Raw genomic sequence first — 16,486 nt, forward strand, 5'->3', positions numbered from 1 at the left:
TGGGCTTCCTCCCCAGCAGGTGTCTTGGTGCTGGACAAGTAGGGTTTCCTGGCTTCTTCATCTCAGGGCTTCACCCCAGTCCCAGTGGGTCCGACTTCTCTGGGCACCTAGGATGTTCACCTGCATCTTAGCCACAGCTACCACATGGCAGAAGTGTGTGATTCACCAGTTTTTGCCAGTTGCTTATGCCACACACAAGTTAATCCAACAGTGTTATTAAGGCACAGCTGGAGGTGCAAGCTGAGAGGGAGCAGCTCCATGGCTAACGGGACAGGCCACCGCCGCTACCCAATGCAAACTATCACAGGCTGAGGAATGTGAAGTCTCCGAGTTAGGACGATCCCAACATCCAATCACAAGGAAGCGCCACAGTCAAGCAGCTAATCCACATGCAGGACTACAGTGCCCAGAATCCATTGCGATGTGACGACATTTTTTAGCGACGCTGTAGCCCCGCTGGCCTGAGATGAGCTTTAGCAGCGCTCGCTTTTTAGCGTGCGCAGAGAGACTGCGGGCGCGTGGGGAGGGCCGTAGCGTGTTCTGACACTTTGGTCGCCTCAGCTTGAAGTTTTCCCGCTGGTTTCAGGAACGCGACTGGCAGCCTCTGGGAGGGGAGTCAGGACTCCGACTCCGGAAGCACGGGTGAGAGAGGGGACCGCGCTTAGGCCCGGGGACGACTCGGTCTGAAGCAGGAGGCTGCCCTATCCCGGGAGGGCCTCCTTCGCGCTATAGCCGGGACACCTTTCCCGAGGTGGGAAACAGGAGCCTGTTCATCTGAGAGCCCCTTCTGGAGGTGAGACTGCGCTTCTGCCTGAAGGCATTTGGGGGCCCAGAGCTTGACCTCCCGCTAGGATGGAAATGACGCGCACCTTGGCCCAGTGCTGCTCCTACTGGCTTGGCACCTTAATGCAGTTTTTTTTGTTTCTGTTTTTGTTTTTTCCAACAGAAGATGACTCAAGACCTGCCTTTGCTGGCGGTGCAGGAGGCCCTGAGGAAGTGTTTTCCCGTGCTGGAGGAGCAGCAGGGCCTGTGGCAGAGCACTCTGCGGGACTGCCAGCCCCTCCTGGCCTCCCTCAGCAACCTGGCAGAACAGCTGCAGGCCGCGCAGAACCTGCGGTTTGAGGATGTGCCGTCACTTCGGGCCTTCCCAGACTTAAAGGAGCGGCTGAAGCGCAAACAGCTGGCGGCTGGTGACACTGTCCTGGACAAGCTAGCGGAGAAGCTGTAAGAGGCTCCATGGTGCTCTTTCTTGGTGGAAAGATTTTAAAACTGGGTGTTTTTCTCCTCCCTTGAAAGCATGGTATTTGGAGGTGTCTCAGCCTTTCTTCCTTTCCATCTGTTGCAATGGGACCTCTGTCAAAAAGCCATTATCTGGCATTTCCCTTGTCAGAGGCTAAGCATGGCAGTGGTGGGGTTCGTAGAAGTCACCAAAGCAGCACAGAAAAGGAGTGGCAAAAACTTATTAGCCCTTCTAACAACTATATTTTGGTAAAAGTCAATGAGTAACTGTGCTGTAAACTTAGTAGGTACCAGAGCTGAGAGTTTACATATGCTACCTCATAAAGTCTTTTCAACACATCTGTGACTTAACCTCACTTTAATTCCATTTTGCAGGTGAGGAAACTGAGGCACAAGCAGATTGCTCATGGTCACACAGCTAGTACATAGTAGAGCAGGGATTCTGACTCAAGTGTGCCTGACACCAAAGCCAGAGCTCTTAACCATCACTTTGTCCTGCTGTACATTGGTGTCTCTGTGCCCAAGAGTAGTATGTCTCCAAGCTCTGACTTATGTCTATTGTCAGACTTTCTATCGCAGAGTTATAGATTATTGAGGACAGAGAAGAGAGAGGACACATGTGGCTTACCCTTGACCCAGAACAAAAGAAAGTTCCAGTGTATAGGGTTTGTGCCATAGACTGGTGGTAAACTGTCAAAGATGAGGACCTTCCTTTTATTCATTTGTACAAAATACATTTATTAAGCATCTATGGGATGCCAAGCGCAAGGTGCTGGGAATACAACAGTGAACCAGACTTACTTCCTGTTCTTAGTTGAGTAGAAGAGGTAGTTAAATTATGTTGTGGTATATTCTAAGATAATGATTAAGTGCAGCCTGTGAGGAGGGGGGAACCTTGTGGGAGGAAATGACATGAAAAACCTGAAGGATGAACAAGTGTAAGCTGGGTCAGAAGGTGGGTATGAATAGTGTTACATAGAGGGTAGTATGGCTAGAACAAGGGGATGGTAAGCCAGCTCACCAGTGATGCATAAGCTATGCAGAGGATCATATGGTTGCTAGATGTGTCTCTCACCTCTAAATGGAGGAGACTTTGGTGAGAGATGACAAAATGTGCTATATCCCTACAATGGAATATTATTGAGCTGTGAGAAGGAATGAAATGCAGTCAGCCATCTGATATTTTGTCTTTTTTTTTTCTTTTAAATGCTGGTCACAGTCTACAAATAAGCACAGATAGTGTTTCAGAGGATCAAATATTGTTTTGTGTACTTTTACTTCAATTGATTACATATTTATGGGTGTTGGGTTGTTATTTTAAGTCTATTTTTTCATCGTGAGTCATGGACAAACATTTTTGAAAGCCACAGTTCTAGGCTAAGGAATACCTTGCCCTTTGGGAAGTTGTAGCCTTTGTCTTGGTGGCTGGGCACCTTGGAGTCACCAATGAAATAAAAATAAATACTACAGTATTTACCATAAGCTAGGCACTGCCCTAAGTACTTTGTATGCATTATTTCATTTAGTTTTTACAGTAACCCTTTTCATTCATTCATTTGTTGAACAAGTAGGTGTTGTTCTGTGTGACAGTCTCTGCTCTAAGTACTTGGGATGTGCAGTGAGTAAAACAGACTGTTTTTACACCTGAGGAGGAATGAGTAACTTTTCGAAGGTCCACGGTAGTCTGCATGCATCCAGAGTCTAAACTTAACCATTCAGGAATTTACTAGGATGGGGCTAGGGAGCATGTGGATAGTTCTGGTGTGTTGCTTCCGTTTCCTCTTGCTTATTCCCTTTTCATGTACCTGGTATGGGACTATGAGCATTTGCTCTTCTTACACAGTTTTATGGCAGCCCCAGAAAGTTCCCTTGGTTTTTACCTTGTTGGTGACTGGGCTTATCATACAGCTTTGAGAGCCATATAACTTCTTCAGCCTTTCCATCTTTAAACCAGTTCTTGATTCTTGAGCCCTGTCCCTACCCTACCTCCAATGCACTGTCACTAATCTCCTTAGACCAGTAGTCTTAACTGGGGGTGGTTTTCCTATCAGGGGACATTTGGCAATGTCTAGAGACAATTATTGATTATTGTGGCTTAGGGAGGGTAGAGGTATGTTTTATTCCTGTTGTCTAGTGAGTAGAGGCCAGACATGCTCCTAAACATTCTACAATGCACAGAGCAGCCTTCCACAACAAAGAATCATCCAGTCCAAAATACCAGTAGTAGTATTCCATGGTATGTATATGAAAAAAAAAAAACTATATCTATCTGCATATATATATATCTATATCTATCTATTTCTCTCTATATATATCTCAGTAGTGCCAAAGTTGAGAAATTTTGCCTTATACCTTTCTCATGATATTGCCTAATGTCAGACTCTTTCCTCCAGGGCCACCCTCCTCAAGGTGCGTGACACGGTCAGCAGCCATGTAGAGCGAGTGTTTCATATCTATGAGGAGCACACAGACACAGTTGGCATTGATGCTGTCCTGCAGCGTTCAGTTGTGAGCCCCTCTGTGGCTGACATGTTGGAGTGGTTACAAGATATCGAGAGACATTATCGAAATTCATATCCTTTGTGCACATTTCAGATAGTGTCCACAAATCTTCCAAGAAGTCTTTCTAATTTCAGTTTTCACAAGATTTTAATTTCACAATATTGGAAAACTCTATAATTTGGGTCAGTTCTCTTTGGTTTCTGAACTTAGATTCCTCCTGCATTCCTTTGTGCAACCATTCCTCAAATAATTTATTGAGTAGCTACTACCTGCAGGGCACTGTTCTCTGCTGGGAGATAGCCATTTAGAGAGGAAAATAGAATGTCAGATAGTGCTAAGTGCTGTGGAGAAAAATAAAGCAGAGAAAGTGAGGAGTGAGGGTGGGGTTGTGATTTTAAATAGTGTGGTGAGGCCAGGCCTCATGAGAAAGTGATATTTGAGCAAAGATCTGAAGAGGGTGAGGAGGGACCTATGTGGATATTTGGGGGAAGAGTGTTCCAGACAGCGGGAACACCAATGCAAAGTCCCTGAGGTAAGAACATGCCTGGTGTATTCAGGACATAGCAAGGAGGCCAGCATGGCTAGAGCAGAGTATGAGGGAGCGTAAGAGGAGATGAGGTTAGCAAGGCTGGGGTAGACTTTGTAGGCTTTCAAGGTCTGTGAAAGAATTTTGGCTTTTACTGAGAGAAAGCTTAGAAGGTTTTGAGTAAGGAGTAAATGGCTAAGACCTGTATTTTTAGCAGTATCACACTGGCTGTGTTCTGGGGAAAGACTTGGGGTGTCTGGGACATGGCTGAAAGCAGAAAGACCACTTAGCTGAAGTTATGGTCTTTTTCTCTCCATTCTTGCCTGATATTCAAATCTACCCTCTGGCTTAAATTTCTGCCTTCATTACGTAAATAATTCCCAAGGCCCCACCTTTATTGTCTGTAGTCTTAAGTTTCAGTTTCCTGGAGATGCCTCCAATTGGATTGTTCTTGGAACTGCAAACTCAAGTTTAAAATTGAACTCTGTAATCTAGTCCTCAGATTCAACCCCTCTTTCCTTGAGCTACAGCTTCAACCCTATTTTTTCTTTTAGATTGCAGTAGTAGCAGTAGTCGTGGTAGTAGCAGTAGGAGTGATAGCAACAGCAGCATGGACAAAAGGATCAGGGAGCTGCAGCTAACAATACTGAGGGTATTGAGGGTACAGTGGCTCACGCCTGTGATCCTAGCACTTTGGAAGGCTGAGACAGGATGATTGTTTGAGGCCAGGAGTTTGAGACCAGCCTGAGCAACAGTGAGACCCCATCTCTACAAAAAAAAAGAAAAATCATCTGGGCATAGTGCATGTTTGTAGTCCCAGCTTAGGCAGGAGGATTGATTGAGCCTAGGAGTTTGAGGTTGCTGTGAGCTATGATGACGCCACTATACTCTGGCCAGGGTGACAGACGGAGACTTAGTCTCAAAAAAAAAAAAAAAAAAAAAATTAAATAAACAAAAACAGTACTGAGCACTTGCTGTGTGCCAGAATGTTTACAGTCAAATCTTTTGGTTCTATTTCCCTGGCACTTTTCATATTTTCCTTCTCTATCATGTCCATAGTTTCTTACCTCTCACTTGGACTCAATTGCATATAGCCTCGTGACAGGTTTCTTTGTCTCTAGCTTCTCTCCCTCTAAATGATCTCCAATTAATGACCTCAATCCATATGGCTTCAGGAAATTTAGTTCTGATCCTATTACTTGTTTGGGAATTGTTCTGTACTTGTATAGGAATAGCTTCTGTTGTTGGGATAAGTTCAGAATCACTGCCTTGGTACTCAGGGTTCTTTGTGTTCTGGCTCAGCTGCTTTCCTACTACTCTTCACATGGTGTCCATGCCAACCCAAGTGGAAGGTTTGCCTTCCCTGAATCCGTTCTGTGGGTTGCCATTCTGTGCCTTTGCTTATGCGTTTCCTACCAGCTGGAACGTTTCTGCTATGTTCTAAACTGGATGTATTCATCCTCTGAACTTCCACTGAATTTTACCTTTCATAGCACTTTGATTCTTTCTACTCACTGTCTGGTTTTGTTCTCACCATGGAGAGATCCCAGATTTTAGGGACAGTGTTTCATTCCTTTTTTCCCATAGCACAAAGTCATATGTTAGTAAAGAGTTGCTCAGGAAATATCTGTTTCACAGGTGAATCCTGCCCACTTGGTAAAATGTAAGGCTGGCTGCACTTTCACTTTTATAGCTGCCTATAGCTCTCACCAGGGTATTTTTTCCTTCAACATATTTCATTTTCTTTTTGAGCAGTCCTTAACTTCCAGGAAGGTACCTGAAGAGAAAGTACCTCCTCTCCTCCATCCAGTGGGGAGAGTTGGCAAACATCCAGTCTTTGCCCAAGGCCTGGGACCGAATTTCAAAAGATGAACAGCAAGACCTTGTACAAGGTACTAGTTTTTGTTTATTTCTTCATGTCTCCTCTCTTTCCGTGTGGCTCACCTCTGTAAGCACTAGAGAGGTGCCATTGCCCTGCCTCTCTGTCTTTTATAATCTGATATTTTGTGTTCTTTGGAGAGGTGATAATGCCACAGTTTTTCTTTCTTCCTATTCTAGATATCCTATTGAATGTTTCCTTCTTCCTGGAAGAGTAAGGAAGCTGTGTGTTTATCTGGAGACCAGGGGCACCACAGTTGAAGAATGACATCATTACACTCTGATATTTCATATTTGAAATACCAAGCCTAGAACCTAAGGCCTGGGTCTTGGGAGGATTGGTGCTCCATGTCTCCAATGTTAGAGCTTCTCCGTGCCAGACCATGGCTGAGAGTACATGGGCCACCTCTTGCCCTTTTCTTTGGCTCAAGGAAGTGGATGGAGGCAAAGAGAAAGCAGAGAGGAAAGGTAGTGTTGAGGAACATGATGCCTTAGTATCCATCATAAGGCCCAAAGTGGCAGGGAAAGAAAGGACAGGAGGTAAAGAGTGGCACTGCCATTGTGTCATCCAAAGCGCTGAGTCTGGTTGGCACCAGCTCCTGGTTTTGTGTATTCGTGTCAATACCTGAATCCTTGATGAATGAGAAAGTGGTTTTGCTGATTTAAATAAATTAGGGAGATATTGATGGAAAATAAAAAAATTTTGGCCAGTGGTAATAGCCCCTGTCATCAAGCCAATTTCGGTTTCCAGAGCCTGCCAGCAGGGGGAGGTGGTGCAGCACGGATTGTTCTGATGCTTTGTCTCTGAAGAGTGTTCCCCTACTGCTGATGCCCTCCTAGACGCTACTGGCATTAGTGAGATTCCCAAAATGACGGTTTTTTTGGCCAAATATGGCATCTGACTCACCACATTCTTCTGAGTGTGGTGTAGTTGCACTGGTGGGAGAACACCAGCCCTGAGCTGAGCGATCAGGGTTACATTTCTGAGCCCAGCGCCTTCATCTGTGCAATGGTCATGTTACTTTCAGACCATGCAGCTTCCCAGGGTGTTGGAGAAATCTCAGTCGTGGGGGCATGGGGCAAAAAGAAAAATCTCAATCATTGAATTAGGTATTTTTTTTAATGAAAATAACTTTGTTTTTCTTACTACAAAAGTGATATGATTTTATAAAAATGAGGAGAACTGTAGAAAAAATTTTAAATGTAGACAAATATAAAACTCCACCAGATATTTTGATAAATATCCTTTGAGTGTCCACAAATTATTTTAAAGAACAAACATGGTATCGATACATACTGTTAAATTGTCTTTTTTTAAACTTAATATAGCTTGCCTATCTTTTCATGTTTTAAATATAGCTCAACACAATTATATGCATTATATATCTTTTGTGAATGTGTTTTATCTTACAGTTAACATTTTATCTTACCTTTTACATGTATTTTTCCAAATCTTCATGTTTTTCTATCTACAAAAGTAATACATTCTGATTATGAAAAATTAAAATATTACATAGAAATGCACCATGGTCCACCTACCAGATAACTACTATTAATAGTGTGGTATATATTTTTCCAAACGTTAAATAAAATTGTGTATATAATTATTGTAAGCAGAACCTAGGAGATATTTGAGTATTGAGTCTTATGGAGGGCTCTGGGGACAGAGATGAAAGAGAGCCCTAGAAATGCTTACAGGCAACCAGAGAAGGATTTAAACCAGTGTTTCTCAAACTTTCATGAGCATGTGAATGACTGATATCATGTTAAAACTTATTTATTTATTTATTTTTAGAGACAGGGTCTTGCTCTGTTACCCAGTCTGGAGTGCAGTGGCACGATCATAGCTCACTGCAGCCTTGACCTCCCAGGCTCAAATGATCCTCCCACTTTGGCCTCCCAAGTAGCTGAGACTGTAAGCACGCACCACCATCGGTGGCTGATTTTTCTATTTTTTCTAGAGATGGGGTCTTGCTATGTTGCTCAGGCTGGTCTTAAACTCCTGGGTTCAAGCAATCCTCCTGCCTCAACCTCCCAAAGTGCTAGAATTATACGTGTGAGCTACCACACCTAGCTGGGACAATGCAGCGAAACACGTGTGCACCTGTAGTTCCAGCTACTCGGGAGACTGAGCCAGGAGGACTGGTTGAGCCCAGGGGTTGGAGGTGACAGTGAGATACGATCACACCACTGCACTCCAGCCTGGGCAACAGAGTGAGGCCCATCTAAGGAAGGGAGGGAGGGAGTTCCTAGTTCCATATTCTGTATAGCAAGTAGCAAGGAAGGCAGGAGGACCAAATAGTTCCTAGTTCTGTATTCTGTATAGCAAGTAACATGAGTTCATAGGAGGATGGAAGTGGAAGAATGGAATGGTAGGAAATGGGTCAGTAAGTGTGGACTGGAACCAAACTGTGAAGAGCTCTAAATCTTAGCTCAAGAGTATATTTTGTTCTATACATGGGAGTTGCTTGCTTGTGTGTGTGTGTGTAATAACGAACATTTTAAACTTCCCTCACTGAAACAAGTATTGACTAAATAGAACTCAATATGTTTATGGTGCTTAGTAATAACTGTTACTTAAGTATATTGTTTTTTATTTTGTTTCCTCTTGCCTTTTTTCTATCAAAATGCCATCCTTTTCATTCTTTTTAAATTTAAAATAAATTTGATTTGTTTTTTGAATAAGTGATATATCTACATTGTAAAAAAGATACACAAAACCATATTCAGGCTGGGCGCGGTGACTCACTCCCATAATCCTAGCACTCTGGGAAGCCGAGGCAGGAGGATTGGTTGAGCTCAGGAGTTCAAGACCAGCCTGAGCAAGACAGTGAGACCCTGTCTCTACAAAACAGAAAAATTAGCCAGCCGTGGTGGTGTGCACCTGTAGTCCCTGCTACTTGGGAGGGTGAGGCAGGAGGATCACTTGAGCCCAGGGGTTGGAGGTGGCAGTGAGCTGTGATGAAGCCGCTGTACTCCAGCCCAAGTGACAGAGTGAGACTCTGTCTCAAAAAAAAAAGCATATTTAGTGAAAAATTCTTCCCCAGTTACCCAGTTCCCTGCCCTGGAGGCAACCAATATTAAATATTTCTAGTGTATCCTTCCAGAAATATCCTTTGCTTATGTAAGTGTGGTGGTGGGTATCCTCCAAGACAGCTCCCAATGGTCCCACATTTAGTATTCACGTCTTTGTATACGCCCCTACCCTTCAATGTGGACTGGACTTAACAGATTTGCTTTTAATAAAAAGAACACTGCAGAAGTGGTAGGATGTCACCTCTGAAAACAGGTTATAAATACAGACTGCTCCTTCCATCTTGGGTGCTATCTCTCACTCTCTTGGATCACCCACCCTGGGGGAAGTCACGTGCGACACTGAGGCAGCCCTGTGGAGAGACCAATACCTCCCAACCACTTGAGTGAGCTTGGAAGCAGATCCTCCCTCCCCTGGTTGAGCCTTCAGATGGGTCCACAGCCCCAGCTGACAGCTCGAATACAAGCTCATGAGGCCCTGAGCCAAAGGCAACCAGCTAAGCTGTGCCCAGATTACTGACCCATGTATACCGACATAATAAATGTTTTAAGTAGCTAAGTTTTGGGGTAATTTATTCCACAGCAATAGATAATTACTACAACAAAAGATGTTTTTGTTTTCTCCCTTGTTTTTATATGAATAGGTAACATTGTATACCCAGTTTTGCACCTTGTTTTTTCCCGCTTACTGTGTCTTGGAGTTTGTTCTGTATGAATACATTAAAAGTGTCCTTAAATTTTTTTCTTAAATAGTTGCATAGTTTTCTGTTGTGTGGGTATACCATAATTTATTTAACTGGCCCCTTACTGATAGACATTAAGTTGTTTCTGAAATCTTAATAACTATTAGGTTTTAGCAACCCTCCCTATAATCCCACTCCTGTTCCTTAGGCTTTTTCCCCCCAGAATTTTCCATTTAGCTAATCCTACCCCTGCTAATAAAAAAAGGAAATTCTGTTAGTATTTTTACTGGAATCATATTAAATGTACAAAGTAATTTAGGGAGAATCATCTTAGTGGGACTACTAGCACTCATCATTTTAATATGCCACTGGGTGCTGGATGAAGAACTCAAATGTGAATTCTTTCTCTTGTTTTCCCTCAGCTGGGTCAGAAGCCCCTTCCCTGTCAGTGTGAGAGACAGTCTGTTGGCATGAAATTTTGGTTTCCTTCTTTCCTGTCTCTACCCCATCCACACATAGAAATTAAGATTATTCCCTCAAACAGAGTAAAGGTTGTCCCAAGCTACTGGGTTGCCTGGACTCTAAAGAGAAGGACTCCCGCCTGCTCTGGCTTTATGGTGACAGTATTATGTCTGACTTTGATCAGGGTGGGAGAAGCCAAGTACTCTCCCAGTCTACTCAGGCATTGGATTGTTTATAATTTCTTTTCCCTATGAGAAGGTAGAGAGAGTGGCTTTTGGGAGGAGCAGGTTTGGGGATGAGGGGAGGAAGCATGTGATGATCACCTAGACTTGGGTTCAGCTCAGCCTTTTACCTTTTAGTTAACAGCTATGTGATCTTGGGCAAGTGATTCCCCCTCTCTCAGTTACCGCAGCTCTGTAGTGAAAATGATGATGTATCTTTACAGGGTTGTAAGGTATAAGGGAAAGGAGATATGTAAGGGTTTTTGGTAAATTTATAAATTTAAGGGATTGAGGCTGGGGTGGTAGCTCATGCCTGTAGTCGCAGCACTTTGGGAGTCTGAGGTGGGAGGATCACTTGAGCCTAGGAGGTTGAGGCCAGCCTGGGCAACATAGCAAGACCTTGTCTTTACAAAAAATAAAATAATTAGCTGGGTGTGGTGTGGTGGTGCATGCTTGTGGTCCCAGCTACTCAGGAGGCTGAGGTGGGAGGATCCCTTGAGCCCAGGAGTTTGAGGTTACAGTGAGCTATGATGATGCCATTGCACTCTAGCCTGGGCAACACAGTGAGACCTTGTCTCAAAAGAAAAACATTTTTTTAAGGGATTGAAGTTACACTTAAGCTTTCTATTTCTTTTCCATATCAGGCGGGTAATGTGTTGATGTCATAACAAGGCTTAAGGGAAGCACATCTCACACGTGAGTGTGAAAACCCAGTCCTCACACTTATGAACTGCAAAAGGATCTCACTTTAGCTTTGTTAGTCACCTATAAGTGCATAGCTGTTACCTCCATTAGGTAGATGGGGAAACCGAGACTGAGTTTTCTAAGTGCCCACAGCTTATCAGTGACATTGCCAGAATTTATACCAGGATTTTCTTGGTTCTGGTGAAAGGGTCTTTCCCCCTCTGTTCCTCCTCTGCCACAGAAGCAAAAGCACACCTGATACCTACTCAGCTGTGACAAGAGTGAGGTTTTCTGAACACCCAGCCCTGCCTAGGACATGGTTCCTCCAGTGCAGGGCTACCCTGTCTGACTTGGCAATGGCACGTGCAGTCTCCAAGCCTCTCCAGGCCAGCTGCAACCTTGCCAGTTACCCCCCTCCTATCCCACAGCCAAGAGGGTTGGAGTGAATCCTGCACTGTCTGCCAGAGACATACTTCTGGCCTTTATGCCAGGGCCGGGTAGGAGAAAGCCAGTCCTTCTTAAGGAATGATGGGGGGGGGCGGGTGCCCCTTCCAGGCACTCTTCCTTCTCCCCATCATTCCTGGAAGGTCCCTTCTTGGTTTCTGTGTGGTGCACAGGAAAGTCACTTTTCTGAGACTGGATCCTGGCAGAGCACATTGGGACCCCGGCCTCAGAGACTCTGATCCAGTGTATCTGCACTGGTAACAAGTACCTCTCATTCCGTTGTGGGGTCTTTCCTTGAGAAACAGCCTTAACTTTGGGAAAAAGCAGCATCACAGTGAGGGATGGCTGGGTACGGTAGCCACAAAGGCTGCCCTTCTCTAGGGAAGAAACTGGCCTTCATAACTTCATTGCACCTCTTCCCAGCACCTGCCTAGTCCTCACTTCCAGGGGCACCTTGGCACTGCTCCCCCTAACCCGTCCGTGCTGTTTGGGGTGCGGTAGTGATAACTTAGTTACATGGGGCCTTATAGTCTACCACGTCTCTATCCATTCATTCAGAGGCCTCCCTGTGTGCCCAGCACAGGAGTAATCACTGGCCATACAAAGGTAAATTTAAGTAGTACACGGTTTAGTAGGCCGGGCAGATGGGCAAGCCCGTGGTAAGAAGTGCTGTCACCAAGGAGGTGCAGGGACCGCCGTGGATGGAGAGAGTAACTGATTCTTTTTGTGGGTTTTTGTGGGAGGCGAGAAAGGGGAATGTAAGAGTAGATCCCCTGTGACTTATCGCAGCGAGAGTCTTCCCTCTGGCCTCTGGCAGCGTGAGGGATGGGGTGGGGGTCAGCATGGCCTGTTGGCCATCACGTGAGCGGGAGCAACCCTCTGCGCTCCGGCCCTGCTCTCCTGATTCTAACGTGGAGAGCAGAGAGCCCAGACTAATAAATCCACTACTCAATTGCAATCCCCGCAGCGCGTTTATAGGCAGCAGCTGACTTTTATCAGCTAGTTTGTTCTTTCATATAAGCAGAGTTTTATGAGGGTCTCCTGAGCTGGCTCGTAACGTGATGAAACGTCTGCAAAACTCCACCATAAATCCCTGGCACCTGCCAAGCAGAGGATGCTATTTTCCAGGCACATTTTGTCCAGCTGGCGGCTCTGTCCCCTTGCCCAGTATGCATTTTTGCACTTGTCTCTTTAAACTTGGATTTGTTTTTCAGCTCTCTGCGGCCTCTTTAAAGGCAACTGAAAAATGAGGGGTAGGAAAAAGGAACTAGAAAGTTACGTCTGTGCTAAAAATTACCCCTGGCTTATGTTGCTCTGAAAGCTGGTTTTGATCCCACTGTTGAAACAGACATCAGGCTTCCCAGCCCCATGAACCCTGGGGCGGGGGACTGGAGGACAGTGCCAGCCAAGCCCGTTATTAATACTTTGATTCTTTTCTGGGCCTTCACCCTTTGTACTTGCCAAAGGCCCCTACCCTCGGTTGTCAGTTCTGTAAATTAAAGGAAGAGCTCCAGAGGCCTTTTCCCCAGATGGTCTCCAAGCATGACATCTTTTCCCAGCAGTTAGAGCTCCCCCAATGCAGACAGATGAAATTTAAAAGCCCTCTCTCCTCCAAATAAGGCAAGACCTGGACTCTCGGAGGACGCTGGTTGGCTGGGGCGGACTGGGTACTTGTGAAAGCTACAAACGCCTTGGTGTTGCATGCTGACAGTCTAGGACAGTCTAGGAAAGGCCCCAGGCTGAGCTCAGAGTTATTCACCTGTGTGTTTGCAGGTTCTCTTCATTGTGGCCAGGAGACCGCCAGGCCAGAAGGCAACTCCTGTGGCTGCCCTTCATGTGGCCTTATCCTTTGCTTGCTTTCCCTGGACCACACTTAAGGGCTGGCTTTGTGGGTGTGCGACCCATGCTTAAGGGTCCCCAAGGTTGGTTTAATGCTCTGCTGTCATTCTCTTGAAATTCGTAATGTTTTTGAACAGATTTTCATTTTGCATTGGGCCCTGCTTCCCTCTGGTCCTACGGCATGTTGCCGCCGCAGAGCTGTGGACAGATCCTCTCTCCTCCGAGTCCAGGTTCATACCTGTGCAGAGCAGGTTACTTGCCTGCCCATGAGGAATGTGGCCTTGCCCCACTCCCAAACCCTCCCTGTTGCCCAATCTTCTGGTTACAGCCAATCCCTATTACATGACAGTATCTCTACCACCCTAAAGAGGTGCCTGCCAATCCCAACTCATTAAGTCATCCTCAGCGCCTCCCAGCCCCCTCTTACCATCTTCCAGAAAAGACTTCTATCACGCATTCCACTGGGAGGAAGGTGCCTGCTCCTGTGGAGGGTCTGGGGTCTCTGCTAGAGAAAACAGCCCTTAACCCCCACCTCCACCTCAAAGGCAAGACATTGTTCCCAGCTGAGGAAAAGGAGACCCACCTTCTTATTTTTGTGAGCTCAACTTGGCCACCATCTTCTCTGTGGTATCTTTTCTTATTCTCCTAGTCAAAACAAGCCTTCCTTTCTCAGCACAGTACTTGTACTTCTCTTTATCACTTTATTTTTTCTTATCCATCCCCGCCTCCCTACCAGCTCAGCGAGGGGCTCAGCCCACCTGGGAATTGGACCAAGTGGTAGCAATGGCGCAGAGACCTTTGCAGCTGCCTGGCGTGGAGAAGGTGGACCCTGCTCTACCTGGTGGGGGTGGTGCAGGGGTGGCAGTGGTCTTTGGCGGAGCTGATTGGCTGCTGGTGGCTGTGACCTCCTATAAAGCCACAGTATCCTGGAAAGATCACAGGCTTTGGTATAATCCTGGCTTTACCACCCAGGACTGCAGGCCTTGGACTTTACCTCTCTTATCTGTAAAATGAGAATAATAAGGCCTGGCTCATTGGGCTATTACAAAAATAAAATTCGCTAATTCATTCAAAGCACAGAGAAGGCGGCCCAGCACCCAGTAGGTTCTTAATTAACTGTAAGTTTTATCCTCCCTCTGGAGGAGGACTTGGGGCTGGGGCCTGTTGCCTCCTCTGTCGGGTATCTGCTGGGGTGAGGTGGTCCCTGGCTACCTGTGCATAGGAACGGGGCTGGCTGATGGGAGTGAAGCAGAGGGCGGAAGAGGACACCTATCTCAATGGCAGAGAGCCACAAGCCGGGCTGGGCAGAGCGTCCTCCCTCTCCCACCTCAACTCTCCTGACTTGGGTTCCCTGGCAAGGCTGGCAGACTCAGATCCACCCGGCATTGCCACACCGGCGGAAATGGTGGTTGCTGTCCCAGCCAAACCCTAGGACTGTGGCGACAGCCCTGGCTGAGCACAGCCACCACATCAAGGACACAGCTCCACCCTCCTCTCAGCATCCCCTCCCACCTCGGGCTTCCCTGCCTCCCTCCTGCCCAGAAAACCCAGGGCGTAACCTCTCCTTGATGCCTGGGTAGGCCGCAGTCCTCCGTGGCTGCTGCTGTGTGGTGAAGGCCCTGGGCAGGGAGTCAGGACATCTGGGCTCCTGACCCAGCTCTGCCACTCACCCCCATGGGACCTGAGCACGTGACTTGACCTCTCTAGACCCCAGGATCATCAAACAGGCTGGTGGACAACAGTTCCAACTTCATAGGCTGCTACAAAAATGAAACACACTAGTACACGTAAAACCATTTCAAATCATATCACAGAAAGTAAATAATTTTCCTCTGAGCAGCGGGGTCCAATGGAAAGCAGAATTTGGGAGCCAATATGAATAATATTACGATTACCACTTATTGAGCAGTTTCCCTGCCTCATCCTTATGCCTAGTGCCATTGTACCCATGACAACAACCCTGCGAGGTAGGTACTGCTTCCTCCCTTGTACAGATAAGGATGGTGATTGGGGGGGGTCACATGACTTCTCCAAGTTCTCATAGCCAATCTGAGATTTTAACCCTGATGGACTCCAGGCAAATCACCTAACTTCTCTGTGCCTCAGTTTCCTCCCCTGTGCAATGGGGATCATTATTCCCCACGAGAACCACTGGGACGAAACGAGCCCATGCGAGGAAAGTGCCTGGTACAGTGCTGGGTGAATTGTCTTCTCTCACTTGGAACCCGCTGGGCACCCCAGCCTCAAGAGCTACGTTGGGCTGGGCGGTGGCTGACTTCGGCCTTTCTGGTGCGCAGCAGTTCCTAGCAGCAGCCTGAGGTTCCTGGAAGCGGGCAGGCGTTGTGGTGATTGCTCAGTGTGGGAGGCACACTTGGCTACACTTCAGAGTCAAGGCCAACAAGGGGAGCCTGTCCCCTGCCCAGGGCAGTCTGCGGATCTGCCTCATTTCTCCCTCTGTCCACTGAAACCATCATCGTCCCCTGCGCATCGCCCAAGCCCCAGCATTCGGCATCACAGCATGGGGAAAACGCTCCCGGTGCAGCAGGCCCTGCAGACGTTTCTGTGAGAATAAGCAACGCCACCCGTGAAGCTGCCCATCCCACCTCTTTGATCCAAGGGCTGGAGACCGGCCACCGAGGAGGGTAGTTCTTGCCACGGAGAGCCTAATAGTTTCCTACATCCAGTTGCCCTCGGGCCTGGCTGCCTGGTCCAGCAGGAGACCGGCAGGACACAGAGTTGCCATCACTGTGTCCCGTGTAACTCCGACCCAGTGAGGAATAAACAGTCTCTCCGTCAGTGAGGATGCCAGGATCTAGACCAGCGGTTCTCATTCTTGGCTGCTCGCTGGAGTCACTTGAGGAACTTGATAAAACACGGATGCCTGGGCAACGTCAAGTCCACCCCCTGAGATTCTGACTTCATTGTCTAGGATGCAGGAATTCGAAACTTCCCTCCCCCCGCTGAGGGATTTTAGT

General features: G+C 46.7%; 1 protein-coding gene and 1 non-coding gene across 3 annotated transcripts; one reads left to right on the forward strand and one right to left on the reverse strand.

Moving 5' to 3' along the window:
• Window positions 1-287: 287 nt before the first annotated feature.
• On the forward strand, window positions 288-7,435 carry C3H1orf109 (chromosome 3 C1orf109 homolog). 2 transcript variants are annotated; one of them, XM_045548232.1, is made up of 5 exons: window positions 288-793; window positions 947-1,224; window positions 3,633-3,812; window positions 6,041-6,159; window positions 6,326-7,435. In XM_045548232.1, the coding sequence occupies exons 2-5, from the start codon at window positions 950-952 to the stop codon at window positions 6,361-6,363; spliced, it is 612 nt and encodes a 203-aa protein (XP_045404188.1). In that variant the 5' UTR covers window positions 288-793; window positions 947-949; the 3' UTR covers window positions 6,364-7,435. The 2 variants fall into 2 exon arrangements, with proteins under 2 accessions (XP_045404188.1, XP_045404189.1); XM_045548233.1 differs by having other exon boundaries at window positions 288-642.
• Window positions 7,436-11,182: 3,747 nt separating this feature from the next.
• LOC123636311 lies at window positions 11,183-11,286 on the reverse strand. The gene has a single exon (XR_006734498.1). It is a non-coding gene; the product is annotated as a small nucleolar RNA U13 (small nucleolar RNA).
• Window positions 11,287-16,486: the final 5,200 nt, after the last annotated feature.

This window comes from Lemur catta, chromosome 3 (assembly GCF_020740605.2).
Source record: "Lemur catta isolate mLemCat1 chromosome 3, mLemCat1.pri, whole genome shotgun sequence".
In the NCBI taxonomy this organism is placed as follows: Eukaryota; Metazoa; Chordata; class Mammalia; order Primates; family Lemuridae; genus Lemur; species Lemur catta.